Source organism: Lacerta agilis, chromosome 2 (genome assembly GCF_009819535.1).
Source record: "Lacerta agilis isolate rLacAgi1 chromosome 2, rLacAgi1.pri, whole genome shotgun sequence".
NCBI lineage: Eukaryota > Metazoa > Chordata > Lepidosauria > Squamata > Lacertidae > Lacerta > Lacerta agilis.
In genome coordinates, this window is record NC_046313.1 from 76,206,197 (window position 1) to 76,223,681 (window position 17,485).

Genomic DNA, 17,485 nt, shown 5'->3' on the forward strand with positions numbered 1-17,485 from the left:
GGATTTGAACTCAGGCCAAGACATTGACAAGAAAAAAGACATTTAGAAGGCCACTTATGTAAACACTGTAGGAGGACTTCAGGATGATTTACTATTCTGAGCATCTTTTAACATATACTTAAGGAAATAGCCTCAACCCTTGAGGATAGATGCAAGAATTAGCAGGCAAAACAAACTTCTCTGAAATAGCTCCAAGGCTCTGTGATCCACAGTGTGAGGTCTGCCTCCTCCAAAAGTCTTTATTAATCAGATCAAGTAGTTGGGCAATCTTCTAAATCAGTTAACCAAAGAGCAAGGAGTATGGCTACCTAACCATACCCGCTCTTGAGATAATTTAATGCAAATTGTTACCTTCATTCTTGTGCCTTGAGTGAGACTCTGGTCCAGTTCAAATGTGTAAGCCGCCCTCTTGTGTCCCTACTGGGACCATTTCATTATATGAACTGCTGTGTCAGTGCAGGAGTGGGTCAAACCACAGTACTCTGAATTGTTGGAAAGCAAGGTAGTGCAACTTCAGTTCTGTTTTCTATCACAAGAGGGAGCATGAGTCCCATATTGCTGAAGAGGTGTCTAGCTGCATGCATTATGACAGTGTTTTTCAACCTTTTTTGGGCAAAGGCACACTTGTTTCATGAAAAAAATCACGAGGCACACCACCATTAGAAAATGTGAAAAAATTTAACTCTGTGCCTATATTGACTATATATAAAGTAATTCTCTTGAATAGGAATCAAATAAACACAAAGAAAGTATTTTATAATTACTTTATTATGAAATAGTAAGTAAACAGAAATATGAAAAATTATAAAATACTTTATTGATGACCCCTGGGACTCCCTTCCAACTCTACCATTCTGTGACTGCAGCTCGCCCAAAGCCCATATTCACAGGTGGGGAATTACCCCTGAGTGGATTTCTACCAAGGGACCCCTTCTCAGAGTCTCCCAGGGTGCAAGGACCCCGAAAGTTCCCCAGCCCAGTCCCGGAGCGTGCAAAGAGCAGAAATGCCCAAAGTGCCGCCGCGACTCTCGGCAAGCGAAGCGCCGCATTTGCAAAAGGAGAAGACGCAAGTTCGGGGGCGCCTCAGCTCCACTCGATTACTCCCCCACCCCCAGGCTAGCGAAACCACGCGGGCGGAGGCGGGTGGCGAGGGCGCGCACATGCCTCGCATGCCCGAAAGATCGGGGCTGGCGACGTGGAGAAGCGGCTGCCGTCGACTTCGCGTTGCCGTCGTTAGTTGGACCCGACGCCCGAGAACGCAACTCAACCTTCGCTACTGCGGGCAGCTCTTGGGACCTTTTCGTCAAGGGTCTTTCCCCGCCACCAAAGGTCCCAAGAGCTGGGGTGTGTCCCCCCCCCCCAAGTCCCGAGGGTCCTTCCCCGCAGTGCTGCGCCACTTCGGAACCGCGGGGAGGAGGGAGAGGCGTCCGTCCCCCCCGAGGCTTCGTCGCCCGTCTTGGCTGGGGCATAGGCGGGACAGACGCAGTTTCCACCTCTCCCCCTTCCCCTCCTGGGACGCAAGGTGACCGCCGTCGGGCGGGCCGTCAAGGCTGGGACTTGCAGGACAGGCGCTCCGCCGGCGGCCTCATCCTGCGGCGCCCCAGAGCAGCGCGCAGAGCGGGAAACCCCGCACCGGATCCGAAGCAGTCCGGGGTGAAACAGTCGCAGCGGCAGTACGAGCTGCCGCATGTCACGAAGGCTGCAAGCCAGGGCGCAGCGCCGCAGCCCGGCGAGAGCGGAGAGCGGCAAGGTTTCGCTGCTGCTGCTGCATCTGTGGCTTGACAGGAGGAATTTACAGCCCTGCACCGAGAATCGGGGCGGGGGGGGGTGCGCGCAAAGATCCCTTCGGAACACCAGGCAACATCTCGCGGCACACTAGTGTGCCGCGGAACAGTGGTTGAAAAACACTGCATTATGAATGCATGTAGAGAAGAGCTTGTTCATTAAGGAATATGCTTTGGATCAATTGGGTTAGATGTGACGAGCTTCTGGTCATTTCAGCTGAATGATTCTGATTCAGACTTGAAACTTTAACCTTACCCTAAAAAGTACCATAAACACCTACAAGCAGAAATATTCTCATTTGCACCTAATTTTGGATATATATATATTTAAGACGAAATAAATTCCCCTGTAAACTCCCTTGCTAGAATGAGAAGAGATAATGCTTTATATACTAAGCAATATCATTTTACTTCACGTTAGTAAATTTTGCTGAGAGTATAAGCCAAATAATCTTTTGGCTATGAAATTATAGCATCGGTGACAAATTGGTACAATAAGAAAATGGTTTCCTGTTGCCATATCACATGCTGAACTAGAGAAAAAGAATTATTAATAGAGTGACAGGTAACAGTATATTTTTGGAGTGGAATATTTTTGTTCACTGAATATATTACTTTGAGCCTATCAATTAGATGAATGGAAGCTGACTCAACAAGGAGTGAGAATTAGTCATAATGGAATTAATAGAACCTCTGTTTCTGTTGTATATATACCATTGTTCTGTACCTTTCCCAGTCATAAAGTAATCTGCAGTAGTAATGCTTTCATTCTAAAATATAATTTGAGGGGTTTTACTAAAGTGTCAGTAATTTGTGTCAGTAATTTGAGGGGTTTTACTAAAGTGTCGGTAATTTAAAAATAAATATTTGAAATCAGTTGTTTTTAAAACTGCTTGGTTCGTTTTTATGAAACAGCAGACTAAGTACTGTACTAACACAGCAGAACACAGATTAAGACATGGAATCTGCTGTTCTGGCAGAGTGGATTGTCCAAAACCCAGGCTACTCACACTCTCTCTCATTATGGATACTAGCCACTGTTATGACTAATTGCTTAACTAGCACTTTACAGTTGTTTTGCAGCTGTTGCAGCAAGGTTTGTAATAATCTCTCAGGTGGTCACTTTACAAATAGAGGACCAAGGATTCTTTTTCAAAAAGGAAGAAACCCTGTATCATTTTAATCCTAATCACTCTCAATCCAGTATTTTTATGCCCCAGACCACATTGCTGCTACCTAAACATATTTGTAATTTTGATATTTTTTCATTGCTCTTCTTGCAATCCATAGATCTTTCAGCCTTACAGCAGTCTAGTGAAGTAGATCAGTACTCTGTTGTAGAGGGCGGAGAATTGAAGTGGAAAAATGACTTATATCCCCAGGATCTGGTTTGGGAGGAATCGGGGCAGGGCGGTGCAGGGGGCTGCAACAGTAAGGGGGCAGAAGGGGAAAGTCCTGTTCTGTGAACATGAACTGTGTTACATTCATAGAAGGTATGTTAAGAACCAAGCCAATGATGTGTCCATTACCATAGATAGGTAAAGGGTAAAGGTACCCCTGATCATTAGGTCCAGTCGTGTCCGACTCTGGGGTTGCAGCGCTCATCTCACGTTACTGGCTGAGGGAGCCGGCGTACAGCTTCCGGGTCATGTGGCCAGCATGACAAAGCTGCTTCTGGTGAACCAGAGCAGTGCACGGAAATGCCGTTTACTTTCCCGCTGGAGTGGTACCTATTTATCTACCTGCACTTTGACATGCTTTCGAACTGCTAGGTTGGCAGGAGCAGAGACTGAGCAACGGGAGCTCACCCTGTTGTGGGGGTTCGAACCGCCGACCTTCTGATCAGTAAGCCCTAGGCTCTGTGGTTTAACCCACAGCGCCACCCGCGTTACCATAGATAAGGTAGGATTTATAACTAGGCTTTTCAGCTTTAAGTATAAAATGCTAGCTAAAAGATCAGGTTTACCGTCAACAGTAACTTCCATTCATTTTGCCACACTTTGGGAATAAGAGTTGTGTCTTATCATGACCAGCATATTTTTCATGATTGACACACTTGCATATAAACCACAACTTATAGTTTTGAGATGCATGCAAGTAGTAATCAAGAAAATAAAAATTGCATTTTAAATGGAAAATTAATTTATGCATGTCTGCAGCATTCATGTATTTGAACAGGAGACCCAGCTTTCGAAGGTACAAATAAAACAAAGCTTGATTTATGAAATATATATGTTATATCTGATGTGTACAGTTGTGCACACACAAAAACAGTCCCCTTTCCCCCTGAAAATTATTACACTGTGGTTAAGAAAGAACTGAGACCAAGTGTTTTTCATACAATGCTCAGAAATAGTTCAGTTTTTTTAAATTGTGGTTTCATTTTGTGAAATACAGGACATCTGGAAGAATAACCATCAGTGACATTTTTGTGACTACAACTATGCCTCAAAATGTGTCATTTGCACCTGAAAACCTTAGCACCATATGTTTGAGACAATAATGAGTTGGCTCACTACAATTTCAATGTTCCCTTCACCAGTAAATCACATCTGTCTCACTGAAGACCTAAATTGACTAACAGAAAACCATTTTGTTGCCTCAGATCACCCAAAGGGAGATTGGCAGCAAATGTTGCAATGCTGAAAATGTCGTGTGGCTATGATGTTGCAGCATATCACTGACTTGTCTATTTCTTTTGGAATTGATTTTATCTGGCATTCTACAGTTGCTGCTAATGATGAGTCTTTAACCACTCTGTGGTGAGAATAGAAAATTCTATCCTGACCCAAACGTATACAGTATTTTAATTTTGAACATCTCTTCCACTTTATCTATTTCTTTTGGAGTTGATTTTATCTGGCATTCTACAGTTGCTGCTAATGATGAGTCTTTAACCACTCTGTGGTGAGAATAGAGAATTCTATCCTGACCCAAACATATACAGTATTTTAATTTTGAACATCTCTTCCACTTTGCATTCCACATTAAGATCACACTGAGTCTTGTGTGGAAATGTCCTAAAGCATATGTGAAATGAATTCTCTTTACTCAAATTTGTCTGTCAAAATCAGTTTTCTAGAAGCTTCAAGGTCATAGTCCTGGCTATGGAAACTGGAGTTGTAGAGAGTTTGGGTTTCTAACAATTAGTCTACAAGTTAACTAGTGAGACCAAATGACAGCAATATTAAAAGTACAATCCTAAAGCATTGTTGTATCCTCCTCTTGAATTTTACCAGTGACCTTTTCTTTCAAACTTTCAAATAATTATGCAAGGGTGATGATAACTAATTAGCAGGGCCCAGCACAATATGTGTCAAATGCCATGCCTTGTGGTTGCATTTATAAATATTTTATTTGCTAATGAGTAGTGAAGATCGATTAGAAGAACATTTGTTTCTGTTTCTTTTTTTTTTTAATAAATTACTTTGCTCTTGGAGGTCTTGTTTCTAAAGCTTTACCTATTCCATGACTTGCCTTGATATTGATTCTGTTTCCGATTAGATGTCATTCCTATTTGGCGTGCTATTGTTCTCCCTATGGGAGGCATTTTGATTAGGATCTTGCTTTGTTTCGTTTGCTTTTTGGAAAAAATCCATTAATTTTTCGTAGAAGGACTCATTAGGCATTTCATCAGAAAAGGAAAATGTGGGACATTCCGGCCTGAACACGTCAGGGAGCTCATCTGACCTTGCTGGTGTTTCACTGGAATTAGAGGAGACATAGTTGTTGATATGGGTGGCTTTGATCAAGTCTTTAAAATATTGCCCAACGGAAATATGATAATCTTTTTTGTTTGGGTATAAGGAATTTCCTTTTGCAAGTTTCTCTATCTTGCTTCTGAGTATTTTATCCTCTTGGAGAAAATGCACTGAATTTGAATGCTGTTCCAAGAGAGTTTTCATTTGGTGGTAAAGGTGCCTTGGGACTTCAAGCTCATTTGCCAGCTGCTGGAGATTTTCTACTTTCATAGAATATTCTTTGCCTAATATTGCTTTAAGTTCAGTCATTCTCCGTCGGATCCCTTTTAGTAAGCCTGCTCCAGTGGCATCAATAACAACCTTGACTTCAGCAGCAGTATCTGTAAGTTCATTGATCAGCATTTCAATTTCCTGTTGAAGTATGATATAGAATTTCTTAGTAATGCCCAGAAAGTACAATTTAAACATTTTTTTAAACTACTTCAGCTTCGTTATTCAAAGCAATTATTGGTAAATGGTAATCCCCAGATACATTGCAAAGAAAGCCCTTTGGCTTATATCGAGGATATAATAGCACAATCTTTTCTGGAGGCATCTATGAGTCTCCAAAAGACTGTGCACTCAGATTCTGCTACTGAAAAAGCAGCATGCTGTTCTTTAACAAAACAATCATGAGTTAGCTTAGAAGTTGCCACCTACAGTCAGCTGTGACTTTGTGCAGTCTGCCTATGTGGTTGCCCATATGTGGGAATGGCATACAGTGACAGAAAATGTATAAAATCTTCACAAAAGGAGAAGGGAAAGTTGCCAATATTTGAGAAATCTTAACTTTATGCCGCTGTTACTGTCTTCTAACTCAAAGACCAAAACAGTCAGAGAAGATGAAGAGAAGAAGTGTGTTTTGCAGCCTTCTAGGAAGAATCCCTGGACTCGCAGGGCTGGGGCAGTGAGATGGATGCAGGTAGGTATGCCCTACCCACCAATCCCTATTCATATCCAGTCCCAAAAAAATCCAGAAAGGGACTTGGGTTATGCTTCCTGACAGCTATCCAAGTGTTTTTATTTATCCCCTTCCCTTATAACACTTAATGAGTTGACTTCTATGTCCCCAAGGTTGCCTGGCAATGACATTGCTGCCTTGCCAGTTTGGTTTGGTTTTTGCTTCGAACTGCCTCCTTCTAGCTTTGCAGATACTGCTGTTTTGCTTCTCTCACATGGGGTGGTCTGAGGTAAGGGGGAGCAGCAAAGCAATTACCTTTCTCATGGGTTGATATTTTGCCATAACAAAACTCCATATGGCTTCTAATGAAGGCGCTATGACACTATAACTTTAAAGGGGGGAAACATCACTTTTCTGGCCCAACGTAAACCATAAATGTGGTAATGTACACTGCCCCTGTTACTAGAACAATATGGTCATGTAATCATATTGTTCGTAGTTTCACACACAGACACCCAGTTTCTTCCACATCCAGTTCCACCAGTTCCTCCTCTCCTAACTAATCTTAAGAGTTGTAGTCAATTTCATTCATTCTTTCATTCAAAATATATTTGCTCCACTCTTCAGCTGGAAAAGTTTCCAGAGCAGATTGCAAATCAGTTTTGAAAAACAGAATAGCACAGTCTCTGCCTCCAGGCCTACAGACTAAAAAGACATGACACACAGAGAAAAAGGGTTGGAGTGGGGAGACAAAAACTAGCAAGCTCGGGCACCAAACGGTGTTGCTAAGTTCTTTCAATGGCCAGTTTTCAGCTTTAATGTTCAGAAGCTGTGAATGGAGTCAGTTCTGTACTATACGATTCTAGCAATGCCAGCTACCTTGAGGTCTATCACATGACCAACCTTCTCTCCAGGGTCTACATATGCCTGTAGTCAGCTTAGCACATCACCTTAGAGTGAAGATTCCCAAAGTGGGCAGGGGCGTACCCAGGATCAAAACTGGGGGGGGGGGCAAGCCATGGTCGTTCAGGTTGTGACATTTCAGCACGGAAAAAGCGAATGAAACCAATGAAACAACAACTGCTGTTTAAGTACAAAGCTGACGTTTTGAAACATTGTGGGGTGGGTGGGGTGGGGTGGGTATAAAGCAGTGACATCCTAAACCTAAAAAAGGACCCAAAACTTGGGTCACAAAGGCTGCAGCCCTAACTGCACTTACCTGAGAGTAAGCCCTGCTGAATCTAATAGGACCTTACTTCTGAGTAGACAGTAGGACTGCAGCAAGAAACACATTTGGGAATTAAGGCTTTCTGTTTTAAGTCTCAACCAGAGGAAAATGTAATATTGGAGATTAGGGAGAAAGGAATATGAATAGATTGGGGGGAGGGGGCTGACGAGAGACCAAAAACCACAGTTAGCAAGACAAGGCACACTTTCTGGGGAGCAAGTCTCACACACAGTTGCTTGGGATGAGAACTGCAGAGGGACCATGGTTGGGTTGTGCATGTGTGTTTTTCAGAAAAACGTAGAATTGGGCTAGATGTAGCTTTATCATGCTTTAATTTAACCACGCTTGAATGTTCACACTCAAGGTTATGGGAATTAATTCTTATGTTTTCAGGAGTAGGGTGGACGTTAGGGCAAAACTAAAGCTCCTGCTGGAGAAAAAACAACTTAAATATTGATTACTTTTGAGAAAGTCCTCTAAGGAACCACTGGAACCTGCGTTTTCATGCAGGGGAATGCTTTAATTAACTGACCTGGGCCAATATTGGGAGAACATGACAAGTCTGAGACAGACCCCTCGTCTCCTTCCTTTGTGCAACCCCCACTACAACTTTCCTCTAGGGCAGAGGCGGTCTTCCCACACCCTGTTCATTTCACAGCCTGGCAGCTCACGCCGTCCACCCAAGCAGGGAAAACAGACAACACAGCAGGGACAGGTGCCCAATGGAAGCAGCAATGGCAGCGGCAGGATGAGAAAGAGAAAAGGCAGGGAGAGCAGAGAGACAGAGCGCACCTGACGCCACAGCCAGGCCACGTACAGAAAACGGGCCTTTGGGGGTAAGGGAAGCAAACGCAGAGCCTGCTGAGTGGAGGCTAAGGCGGGGGGAGCCAGGAATGGAAGGAAAGGGAAAGGAATTTGCTGAGCGGAAAAGGGAGAGAGCTGCACCTGCACTCCTGCGCTGAACACCATCAGCCAGAGCTGGGAGGCAGAGTTGGGGCTGCGTGCGCAGCGCTCTCCTCTCTTGCCCGGTGCCAGCGGTGGCAACAGTGGTGGCTGCGGGAGCACGTCAACCACGCCCCCCGGCAGCCTATTGGCTGGCGGGGGGCATGATGTGCCAGGCGCCTTTGAGCCGGCTGCCTCAGGAGCCAGCTCCAGGCTGCAGCGCCTCGCTCGCCACCCCAAACATGAGCAGCATGAAGCGTGTTTGCGTTTCCATGTCCTGCCAGGGACTCAAGGCTGCTTCGGGGGGGGGGGCAGCTGGCCTCTAGGGGGGCAGATGCCCCCCTGCCCCTCCCTGGGTACGCCCATGAAAGTGGGTGCTAGAGCCATGAAAGCAGTGGATTGACAGATTAAGGCACTAGCTTGGATACATCTCGCAGTGCACCAGAACTCTATTGCAGTTCAGTGGCGAATGAAGCCACTTGGCCGCCCGGAGTGGCAAACCCAGGGGCACCCCCCAGGGGTGGGGTGTCGCTCTGAAGTGCACATGCATAGTAAGGAGCAGTGCATTTTATTATTATTGCCTTGTTGGAAATGAAAAGGAAAAAAACCCACTCAGCATGAAAATGAAAATTTGTTTTTGTTAATGCAGGTGATGTATGTATGTATGTATATATATATATAATCAAGCTTATTTTACTGCACCTTCTTAGCTTGTTCAGCATGTTCAGATTGTTGGTTTACCCAATCTAAATCTTTGATCAATCTCTTTTTCCTCTCAGAATAAACTTCAGATAGTTTTGCTACATTGTGGGACTCATGCTCTCCAAAGAGTTTGCAGATGGAGCATATCGGCTTATCATCAGTCAGGCATACCTGGATGAGAATGGGCAACATATGTCATGTCATCGTCCAGCACAGCAAAAAATTGACACCACTTTTTAAGCATCTAAATAAAACATTCCCTCAGAGCTATGAACTCTGTCAGCTAACTAACTGTATCTTAGGCTGCAATCAATACAAACTAACCTGGGAATAAGTCGTACTGAACTTAATGGAGCTTTCTTCTGTTTCTGTTATTAAAATTAAAAAGTGTCATATTTTATTTTCATTTACTCTTGCAACAGTCTAGTATTCACTGAATTATATCCTGTAAACACAATCCTCTCTTTTTTTAAGCAAATCAATCACTTTTAAAAGGTCACCAAATTGTGTGGGCACAGTCCGGAGGAGTTGTGATGTCACAAGGAGTACCCAATAGGTGCAGTATGGCACAATGCCTGCATAACGTTGAGACATCACTTGAAAAAGCGGCAGCTATGTTAGCTGCAGAAATGCAATAGACCACAACTGAAGCAATTCCTTGGTGCCTGGATGATGTTCAGCGGAGTACATTTTCCCCAGCCTGACGCGTTTTACCCAATCTAGAGGATCATGTAAATTTCCATCATATTGGAAGGGGCAGGGGGAGAGCCCTCACTTTTAGAGTTAACCAGGGCTGGGCCCCACAATTAGTGTGGTGACTGTCTCAGGCAGCAGAAGCTGGGGGACAATGCTGACAGGCCCAGCTGTGCCCCAACAGTCATCTCCTCTTCTGTAAAATTGTAAGGCGCCATAATATCTTTTGCCTCAGGCAGCAGAATGTCTTGAGATCAGCCAGCATCAGATTTCTCTTTAGAGAATTGCTCTTCTCTTTTTATCTGATGTGTTTCGACTATGGCAGACCAACATGGCTACCCACCTGTATCTGATGTGTTGTTGTTGTTATACACTGATGTGGTATTTTGCAATGTTTAGCAGTTTATACATACAGTATTCCAAATTAACAACTGAAAATAAAGTAAAGCACTGCAGTTAAGTTAGTTTCATTAAGGAATAGGAAAGAAAGGAGTGGTGGAGTTATACCAAATTCATACGCTCTCCATGTTCTTCACATATTTGGGACAATTGGTCTTGTTCTTTGGCATGCACATTTTCAAGCTCATACTTATATTTTTCCAAGATACTCTCCACCAGAATATTTCTTGGCAAGCCAATGATCCCTCTCCCTCTCAAGGGTATGATCTGAAAGTGAGATGAAATCATCAAATACATCCTGTAACATTTTGCTTCGAAGGTTTAATGTGGGGAAATGACATAATTGTTCTGAACCCAGATTTTCTATCGATCAGCATAATGTGAAAGTAAATTAAATGCTGCAACTATGCAGTATGCGCATCAGTTTCTTTTTAGTACTACTGTATCCTTCTGGGTTGCCAATTCTTGTGAGCTAAAAAGTTCTTTATAAATGATTGGAAAGGCCAGTTTAAAGGTAATAGAGATAAACTCCTGACCTACATGATAGCAGGAGCAATAATAGAAATTGCAAAACACAGGAAAACCAAGTGAAGTTCCATCTTTACAGGAGTGGCTACACAAAATATTTTATGCCACGATCAGGAACAAGGTAGGGAGTAATGACACACTCTCAACTGGCCCAATTAAAGACAATTCCAGTTTGTCATGAAATGTGGTCTTTTTCAAATAGACTATTTGAACAATAGATTTGTATAATATAATGTTAAAATGTAACCATTGGCATATGTATTACAGTGGTACCTTGGGTTACAAACACCTCAGGTTACAGACTCCGCTAGCCTGGAAGTAGTACCTCAGGTTAAGAACTTTGTTTCAGGATGAGAACAGAAATTGTGCCGCTGCCGTGCGGCAGCACCAGTAAACCACATTAGCTAAAGTGCTACCTCAGGTTAAGAATGGTTTCAGGTTAAGAACGGCCCTCCGGAACAAATTAAGTTCGTAACCAGAGGTACCACTGAAGTTAAAACAAGGTTGTTGTGCAATGCAAAGTTGGGAGATAAATGTGATTCTATTTTCAGTCCTTTTTTGCCTGTGGTTATATATTTTGTACATGCAATTTGTAAATATTGGGTTGTATCCACTGCAGCATATGCCCAAGGGGGGTCCCCTGTCCCGACCATGGGTCTTGCTGTTACCCCCCAAAAGCTTCTTTCATGCCCAATACTCTCTGATTCCTGCTCCCACAGCGCATGCAGGGGGCTGAAGTGAGGTGGAGAGGCGCATGGAATCCCCCTTGCCTGAGCACAGCAGGGGACACTACCCATTAGGAATAAAAGTCATACAGATCCCTGTGATCTTGCTCTAGAACTGTTGCATGAGGAATGTTGCCATCCGCAGAGGCAGTATGTTTTTTGCAATAGTACTATTGCTATATACGTCTGCCCAGTTGCTATACCTCTAACTGCCGGCTTCTGCTTTAATATTTCGCTGTTCATCTTGTAGCGTGAATGTGGGCAGTGGGAAACCCACTCATACCATCGGACAGGGCAATCTGTAAGCAGATTGCAGAGGGCAAAACAAAGCTCTCTCTAACTTACTTTTCTGCACATTGGGCAGGAGAACTGTCCATTGACATGGCTACAGTTCTGGCTGATGAGGATCTTCTCCAGGCACTTCTTGCAGAAATTGTGAGCGCAGGATAGGACCAGCACGGGGGGAGTGAACAACTCTAAGCACACCGAACATGAAAGCACCTGTGCTAATGCCTCCATGACATGGCTGCACTCAAAAGAATGGAGCCTCAACTTGCCTTCTCTTCGAGCAGCATTCTCATTTAAAGTTCTAGAATGGCACCGAAGGCCTTTCCAGAGGCATGTCACAGCAGCACCATAGCAACACATAAACTCAACAGTTCCACACTTTTGCAGAAGATCTTTGAGAATTGTGGTCTGTCATCGTCAAACCATGGAAACACAAAATTATCAGTATCCAATGCTGTTCCCACTCAAAGTAAAGCTATTGAAATTAATGGACAGGACTTAGGTTCATTTGTTCCAATGGGTCTATTCTGAGTAGCACTTCACTGACTATAACCCTTAGTTTTCAAATTTAATTTATTAACTTAAAACAACAAGATTGGCTTATATTCATCATGTAGTGTTCACCATCACTGTGGGCCTGAAACTGACTTTGAAAAGCAGCTTTTGACTGTTGCACTATTGTTTGAAAGTGCCAACGTAGTCTTGACCAAAAGACCAAGTCCCAGAAATGCAGGTTCGTGTTTTGCGAGCTCATCAGCAGATCGTACCAAATATATTTCTTTAATATGGAGTTTTGCCAACTCAAGCTCGAGTTTTAAGTTTCCTAGCTTTTTGCAGTTGTCTGGCTAATGTTTCAATATTTCAGATAGTTGATTCAAATTGTCCTCATTCCCATACTGGAGCAAATACTTGCAAGCTGCTATTATAACAGAATTGTCTCTCCCTGAATCTGTTTTCAAACGGTCAATAACACCGTTATAAGGCCTTCTCACTAAGGTTCATTTTCACTCCTTCAAAATTAACAACATCACTGTTAACAATACTGTCAGAAAACCTCTGTGGGAATTAACAAAGTCACTCTGATGGTGCTTCATGTTCAGCAGATTCATATGCTTCAACAAAAGTGCTGAAAACAATTATTTCACATTTCTTGCAAATTTAAATGACTCAATATTCATATTCTTCTGGTGCAGTAGTGATGTTACAAGTTTAATATATTCCCGGGATGTTTAGCATAATTTCAGTAAGAAAGAAAGGACTACAGATCCAATCTAATGGTTTGTTTTTATTTGGCCAAAGTTTTTACAAAGGAAGGGTGCACTGATCAATTTGCAATTTTAAATTCACCTCAGTATATCAGTAAAGTCTGATGAATTTCATGTTAACATCTTAGTGGTACATTCTCTTTCCAAAGTAGCAGTGGGCCTGCTGACGGATGAAGGGCTAGATTCGGTGCTGTTTTTGTCTGGTAAAAGAGCTACCACATTGCCTCTGACAGGAGTTGCTGTTCTAGATTTATTTCCAGCAGAGAAACTTACAATTGATGTTTGCTTTGAAGTCCTGATGATGATGATTGATGATGATGATTGAGGTGGTGGTGAACTGAAGATCTGCATTTCCTCCCAGCCAAGGGAAGATATAACTCACTCTCTCTCCTGCCCTCACCACCCGTCTAGCAAGGCATAGAATCACACACCGTAGCCAAGAGTTGAAAAAATACAATTTGCTTATGAGGTAATTGACTGCTTCTGTTAATTGACTTATTCCTTGACCCACAGCAAGCAGAGACTACTGAATCCCACCTCACCACTAGTGATTGCTCTGGATGGATATCATAGCAATGGATATCATAGCCACTGGGTCTGTTTGCTATTTCACCAGCCAGGTAGGACTATTCTGCTCGAGCTCTTGAGTCCCTGATTGGTGAATTTAGATACATAAGAACACATCAGGCCCGATAATCTTCTCTCCATTTTAATCTCTGCCTGCTGACCCTTCTCACATGATTTTTCATGGTAAGCAGATTCCACTGCAGCAGCAACACCCCCACCGCCAAGTAAAATAGCATGGAAATACAAGTGGCAGTTTTAAAAGCTTTGCAAAATCTCCTTTTTTAAAAAATCTATTCATTTCTTCTCACAATATAGGGGGGGACTGAATAAGTAGAATATAGTCTTCTCTTAAAAGTAATTCTTAGTCTTTACTACCCTCAGAGGACAGTAGCTCCTCCCAGCTGTCACCTGGGATCTTTCCTTTCTCATCCCACCTTCTCATGCTGGGAGACCAACATTTTCCTGTCTCTTCCCCAGGGTCCTCCATCAACCATCTACCACCCCCAAACAGTGGACTCCAAAGAAAGAAAAAGAAGAGAAACAAAGATGGCAAACAGAAAACAGAAAGGGACAATAAAAAGGAAAGGGAGAGAGAGAAACATTAGGAAAAGATGCAAAAAGAAAACTTCTTATTTTCCATCTGCTGGTTTCATACAAAAAGAAAAAAATATTACTGGTAATTAAAACTTTCAGTCCATGTTAATATCCATCTTCTGCTAAACTGTATTTCTTTTAAGTCAAGGTGTCAGAACTTCTCAAAATCTCAAGCAGCAATCTAATCCCAGGAAGACAGCTAAAACTATCTGTATCTTATTCTGCCTCAACAAGGTCTGAATGAGATGATATTCTGGAATATTCTAGTTTAAGGCTCTGGATTTACTGATTGATTGATCTGATTTGTATGTTCACAACATACAATTTTTTTCTTAAGAGTCACCACCTCCCCAGTCAATAATCTATGTAGGAAATGAAGAGACTTTAAAACAATAACTATTTCTTTTTTATTTATCTTCTGGTCTGCATGACACTATAATACAGGTCTCACATTTCAGTTTCCCCAACAAATGTGAGAATTATAAATTTATATGGTGTTATAAAGTCAAAATTCTCAATTTTCTAAAAAGGATCTATGGGCAATTGATTGCCTATCTTGGTGCTGCACGTCGTTTCTATTTTCCCCTACATGTTTGTTTTGGCATTACAGAGGAAAAGCTGTACAGTTGTACAAAAGTCATTAATAGAAGCCAATGTTTACTCACCACAAAATAAAATGTAATACCATTGTCGTAAACTTCATCTTGTATACTTAGTGTTAATCTGCAAACATTTAACGGAATAAACCATTGCGTATCATGGCACTGAATTTATGGCAATAGCTCAGTGTGGAAAAAATAGCTTATTAATCATAAACTTTCTAAAATCAATAAATTAAGTACAAAATGCCACAGTACAGACACAAAATGGCAACTCATTAAATATTAACTTATGTACATAGCCAGATAGAATTAGTTATGGTTATTTAATAACCAACGTTATTAGTTAACATGAACCAAGGAATACAAAATAGAACAATGGATGGTAAAGGAAAGATAGTCTTGGAAAGCTGCAGAAAACTAGCTTAGCATGTAAACATCAAAAGAGGGTTTCTGTTTGGTCTTTGGAGTATTGTCTTTGGTGTTCCAATATCTGTTTAAAAATATTCTTCAGGATGCTGTAAATGTCCAGTCCACCTTCCGAATCAGAACTCACCTGCCGGAAGCAAACTTAAAGTTAATAAAATTATAACACAAATATATCAGGCTTTATCGAAATACAGTACTGTCTAATTCAAAACACAATGGTGTGTACAGAAAATAAAATATAAATCCTACATATAGAAATTCAGTTTGTCTCATTTTACCTAATACTAGAATAATATCTAAAGTTTACCACTTGAACTACAATGGCTATTAGATTTAGTTTATAAAATGGAGTAAAGGTAAAGGTACCTGTGACCATTAGGTCCAGTTGCGGATGACTCTGGGGTTGCGGCGCTCATCTCGCTCTATAAGCCGAGAGGGCCGGCGTATGTCCACAGACAGCTTTCTGGGTCATGTGGCCAGCATGACTAAGCTGCTTCTGGCGAACCAGAGCAGCACACAGAAACACCGTTTACCCTCCTGCCGGAGCGGTACCTATTTACCTACTTGCACTTGACATGCTTTCGAACTGCTAGGTGGGCAGAAGCTGGGACCAAACAGCAGGAGCTCACCCCGCTGCGGGGATTTGAACCACCGACCTTCTGATTGGCAAGCCCTAGGCTCTGTGGTTTAGACCACAGCGCCACCCACGTACCCACCTATAAAATGGAGTAGCAGGAGCTAGCTAAACAGAGAACAGCGCTTGCAAAATTAGCTGTTCAAATTTATTGTGAACCGTAAGGATGTCCAGAGGAATGCTTGGCAGCAGCGGCCCAAGTTGGGTTTGCCACTCCCACAAGAGAGATTGAGGAAGGAGAAAGAAGGCAGCAGTGAGGTGAAGCCCAGCTCAGCCTCTGATGCTATAAGCACCACTCCTGATTTGCCTCAAACCAGCAGTGCAGGAAACATGCACGCTGGAAGGAAGTGAGCAAGCAAAGATCATGTAGAGAAGAAGGTACCTCAGAAGTAATTTAGTCCAACCCCTGCCACTACACTGCCAGGCAGCAGCTCTCCCAGATGTCAGGCACTACCTGGCCTTGCCAGGGATTAAGCCGGAGACCTTTTGCATGCAAAGCATACAGCCCTTTCCTAAGGCTGCAATCTTCCTATGCACACTCACCTAGAAGTCAGTCTCATTAACTCAGTGGTCTTTCCTTCCAAACACAAACGCTTAGGATTGTGCTATGAAGATCCCAGCCAAAGGACATGGAGAGGGGTAGCTGATTTCTTGCTTGGCTGAAAAGAGAATTTCTCTGGCTAACCCTGGATGAAAATTAGTTGTCAAATGGGGGGGGGGACATAATGTGGGCGGCCTGACTAATTAATGTGGATTACTTTCTCCATTGAGCAGCAAGCTAATCTGTGTGCCATGGGGGGGGGGGAGTGGATTTGCCTGTTTTGTTTTTCCCTATGCTGTTTATTGAGGAAGTTGTGATCTTCTAATCCTCATTAGTGATTGTCAACACAGAAGGGGGAAAGTGGACGAGGGTTATTTTAAATTAGCACAACAGCTGAGGTGGCAATCTTGTGCCTGCATGGTACCGGAGCTGGCTTGACTGGGTGGGGGTGGGGTGGGGAATGAGGTTTTATCTGAGAATCTAGCAGCATGATCACTATGAAGGTTTACTCAGAAGAAAGCTCCACTGCATCCAGTGTGGCTTACAGTCAGGTAAGTGCACATACCACTGCAGTCTAAGAATCTGGGGTGCAGCTGCTGAGGCTTTTACAAGCATAGTTTGCATTTCTCTCTCTCTCTCTCTCTCTCTCTCTCTCTCTCTCTCTCTCTCTCTCTCTCTCTCTGTGTGTGTGTGTGTGTGTGTATTCATTTACATATATGTCATCTATTCAAGCATTTTCTGTGCAGAAAACAAACAAGGCTCAATTTGTTTTTTATTCATCATAACTCCTTAGTTCCTGCACTTATCCTTCTGAAATTTTACTTACCCGGGGTCACCATTTTCATACCAATTGCCCACAAAATCTTGGCAGGGGAGGATTCCTTTTAGTTCACTCTGCTCTACTCGGCCTTAAAGGTAGCACAAAA

At 42.8% G+C, this 17,485-nt stretch overlaps 2 protein-coding genes across 5 annotated transcripts in view; both read right to left on the reverse strand.

Moving 5' to 3' along the window:
* Positions 1-9,288: 9,288 nt before the first annotated feature.
* On the reverse strand, positions 9,289-12,220 carry LOC117042321 (probable E3 ubiquitin-protein ligase MID2). The gene is made up of 3 exons (XM_033141868.1): positions 11,988-12,220; positions 10,498-10,656; positions 9,289-9,468 (listed from the first exon to the last, which is right to left on the reverse strand). The coding sequence occupies exons 1-3, from the start codon at positions 12,159-12,161 to the stop codon at positions 9,289-9,291; spliced, it is 513 nt and encodes a 170-aa protein (XP_032997759.1). The 5' UTR covers positions 12,162-12,220.
* Positions 12,221-14,778: 2,558 nt separating this feature from the next.
* The window catches only part of PTPDC1 (protein tyrosine phosphatase domain containing 1), a 36,053-nt gene continuing 33,346 nt past the window's right edge, over positions 14,779-17,485 (reverse strand). For all 4 annotated transcript variants that reach the window (XM_033140863.1, XM_033140865.1, XM_033140864.1 and 1 more), the window contains one exon: positions 14,779-15,511. In XM_033140863.1, coding sequence (XP_032996754.1) covers positions 15,395-15,511 — 117 coding nt within the window. In that variant the 3' untranslated portion in view covers positions 14,779-15,394. The remainder of the gene's footprint in view (positions 15,512-17,485) is intronic.

Excerpts from the sequence above, each read along its gene's own strand:
- LOC117042321 (XM_033141868.1), bottom strand. The coding sequence starts at position 12,161 with ATGGAGGCATTAGCACAGGTGCTTTCATGTTCGGTGTGCTTAGAGTTG. Across the intron at positions 10,657-11,987 it reads CCTGCCCAATGTGCAGAAAA|ATCATACCCTTGAGAGGGAG; the intron begins GTAAGTTAGAGA and ends TCTCACTTTCAG. Across the intron at positions 9,469-10,497 it reads ATGGAGAGCGTATGAATTTG|GTATGCCTGACTGATGATAA; the intron begins GTATAACTCCAC and ends ATTCTCATCCAG.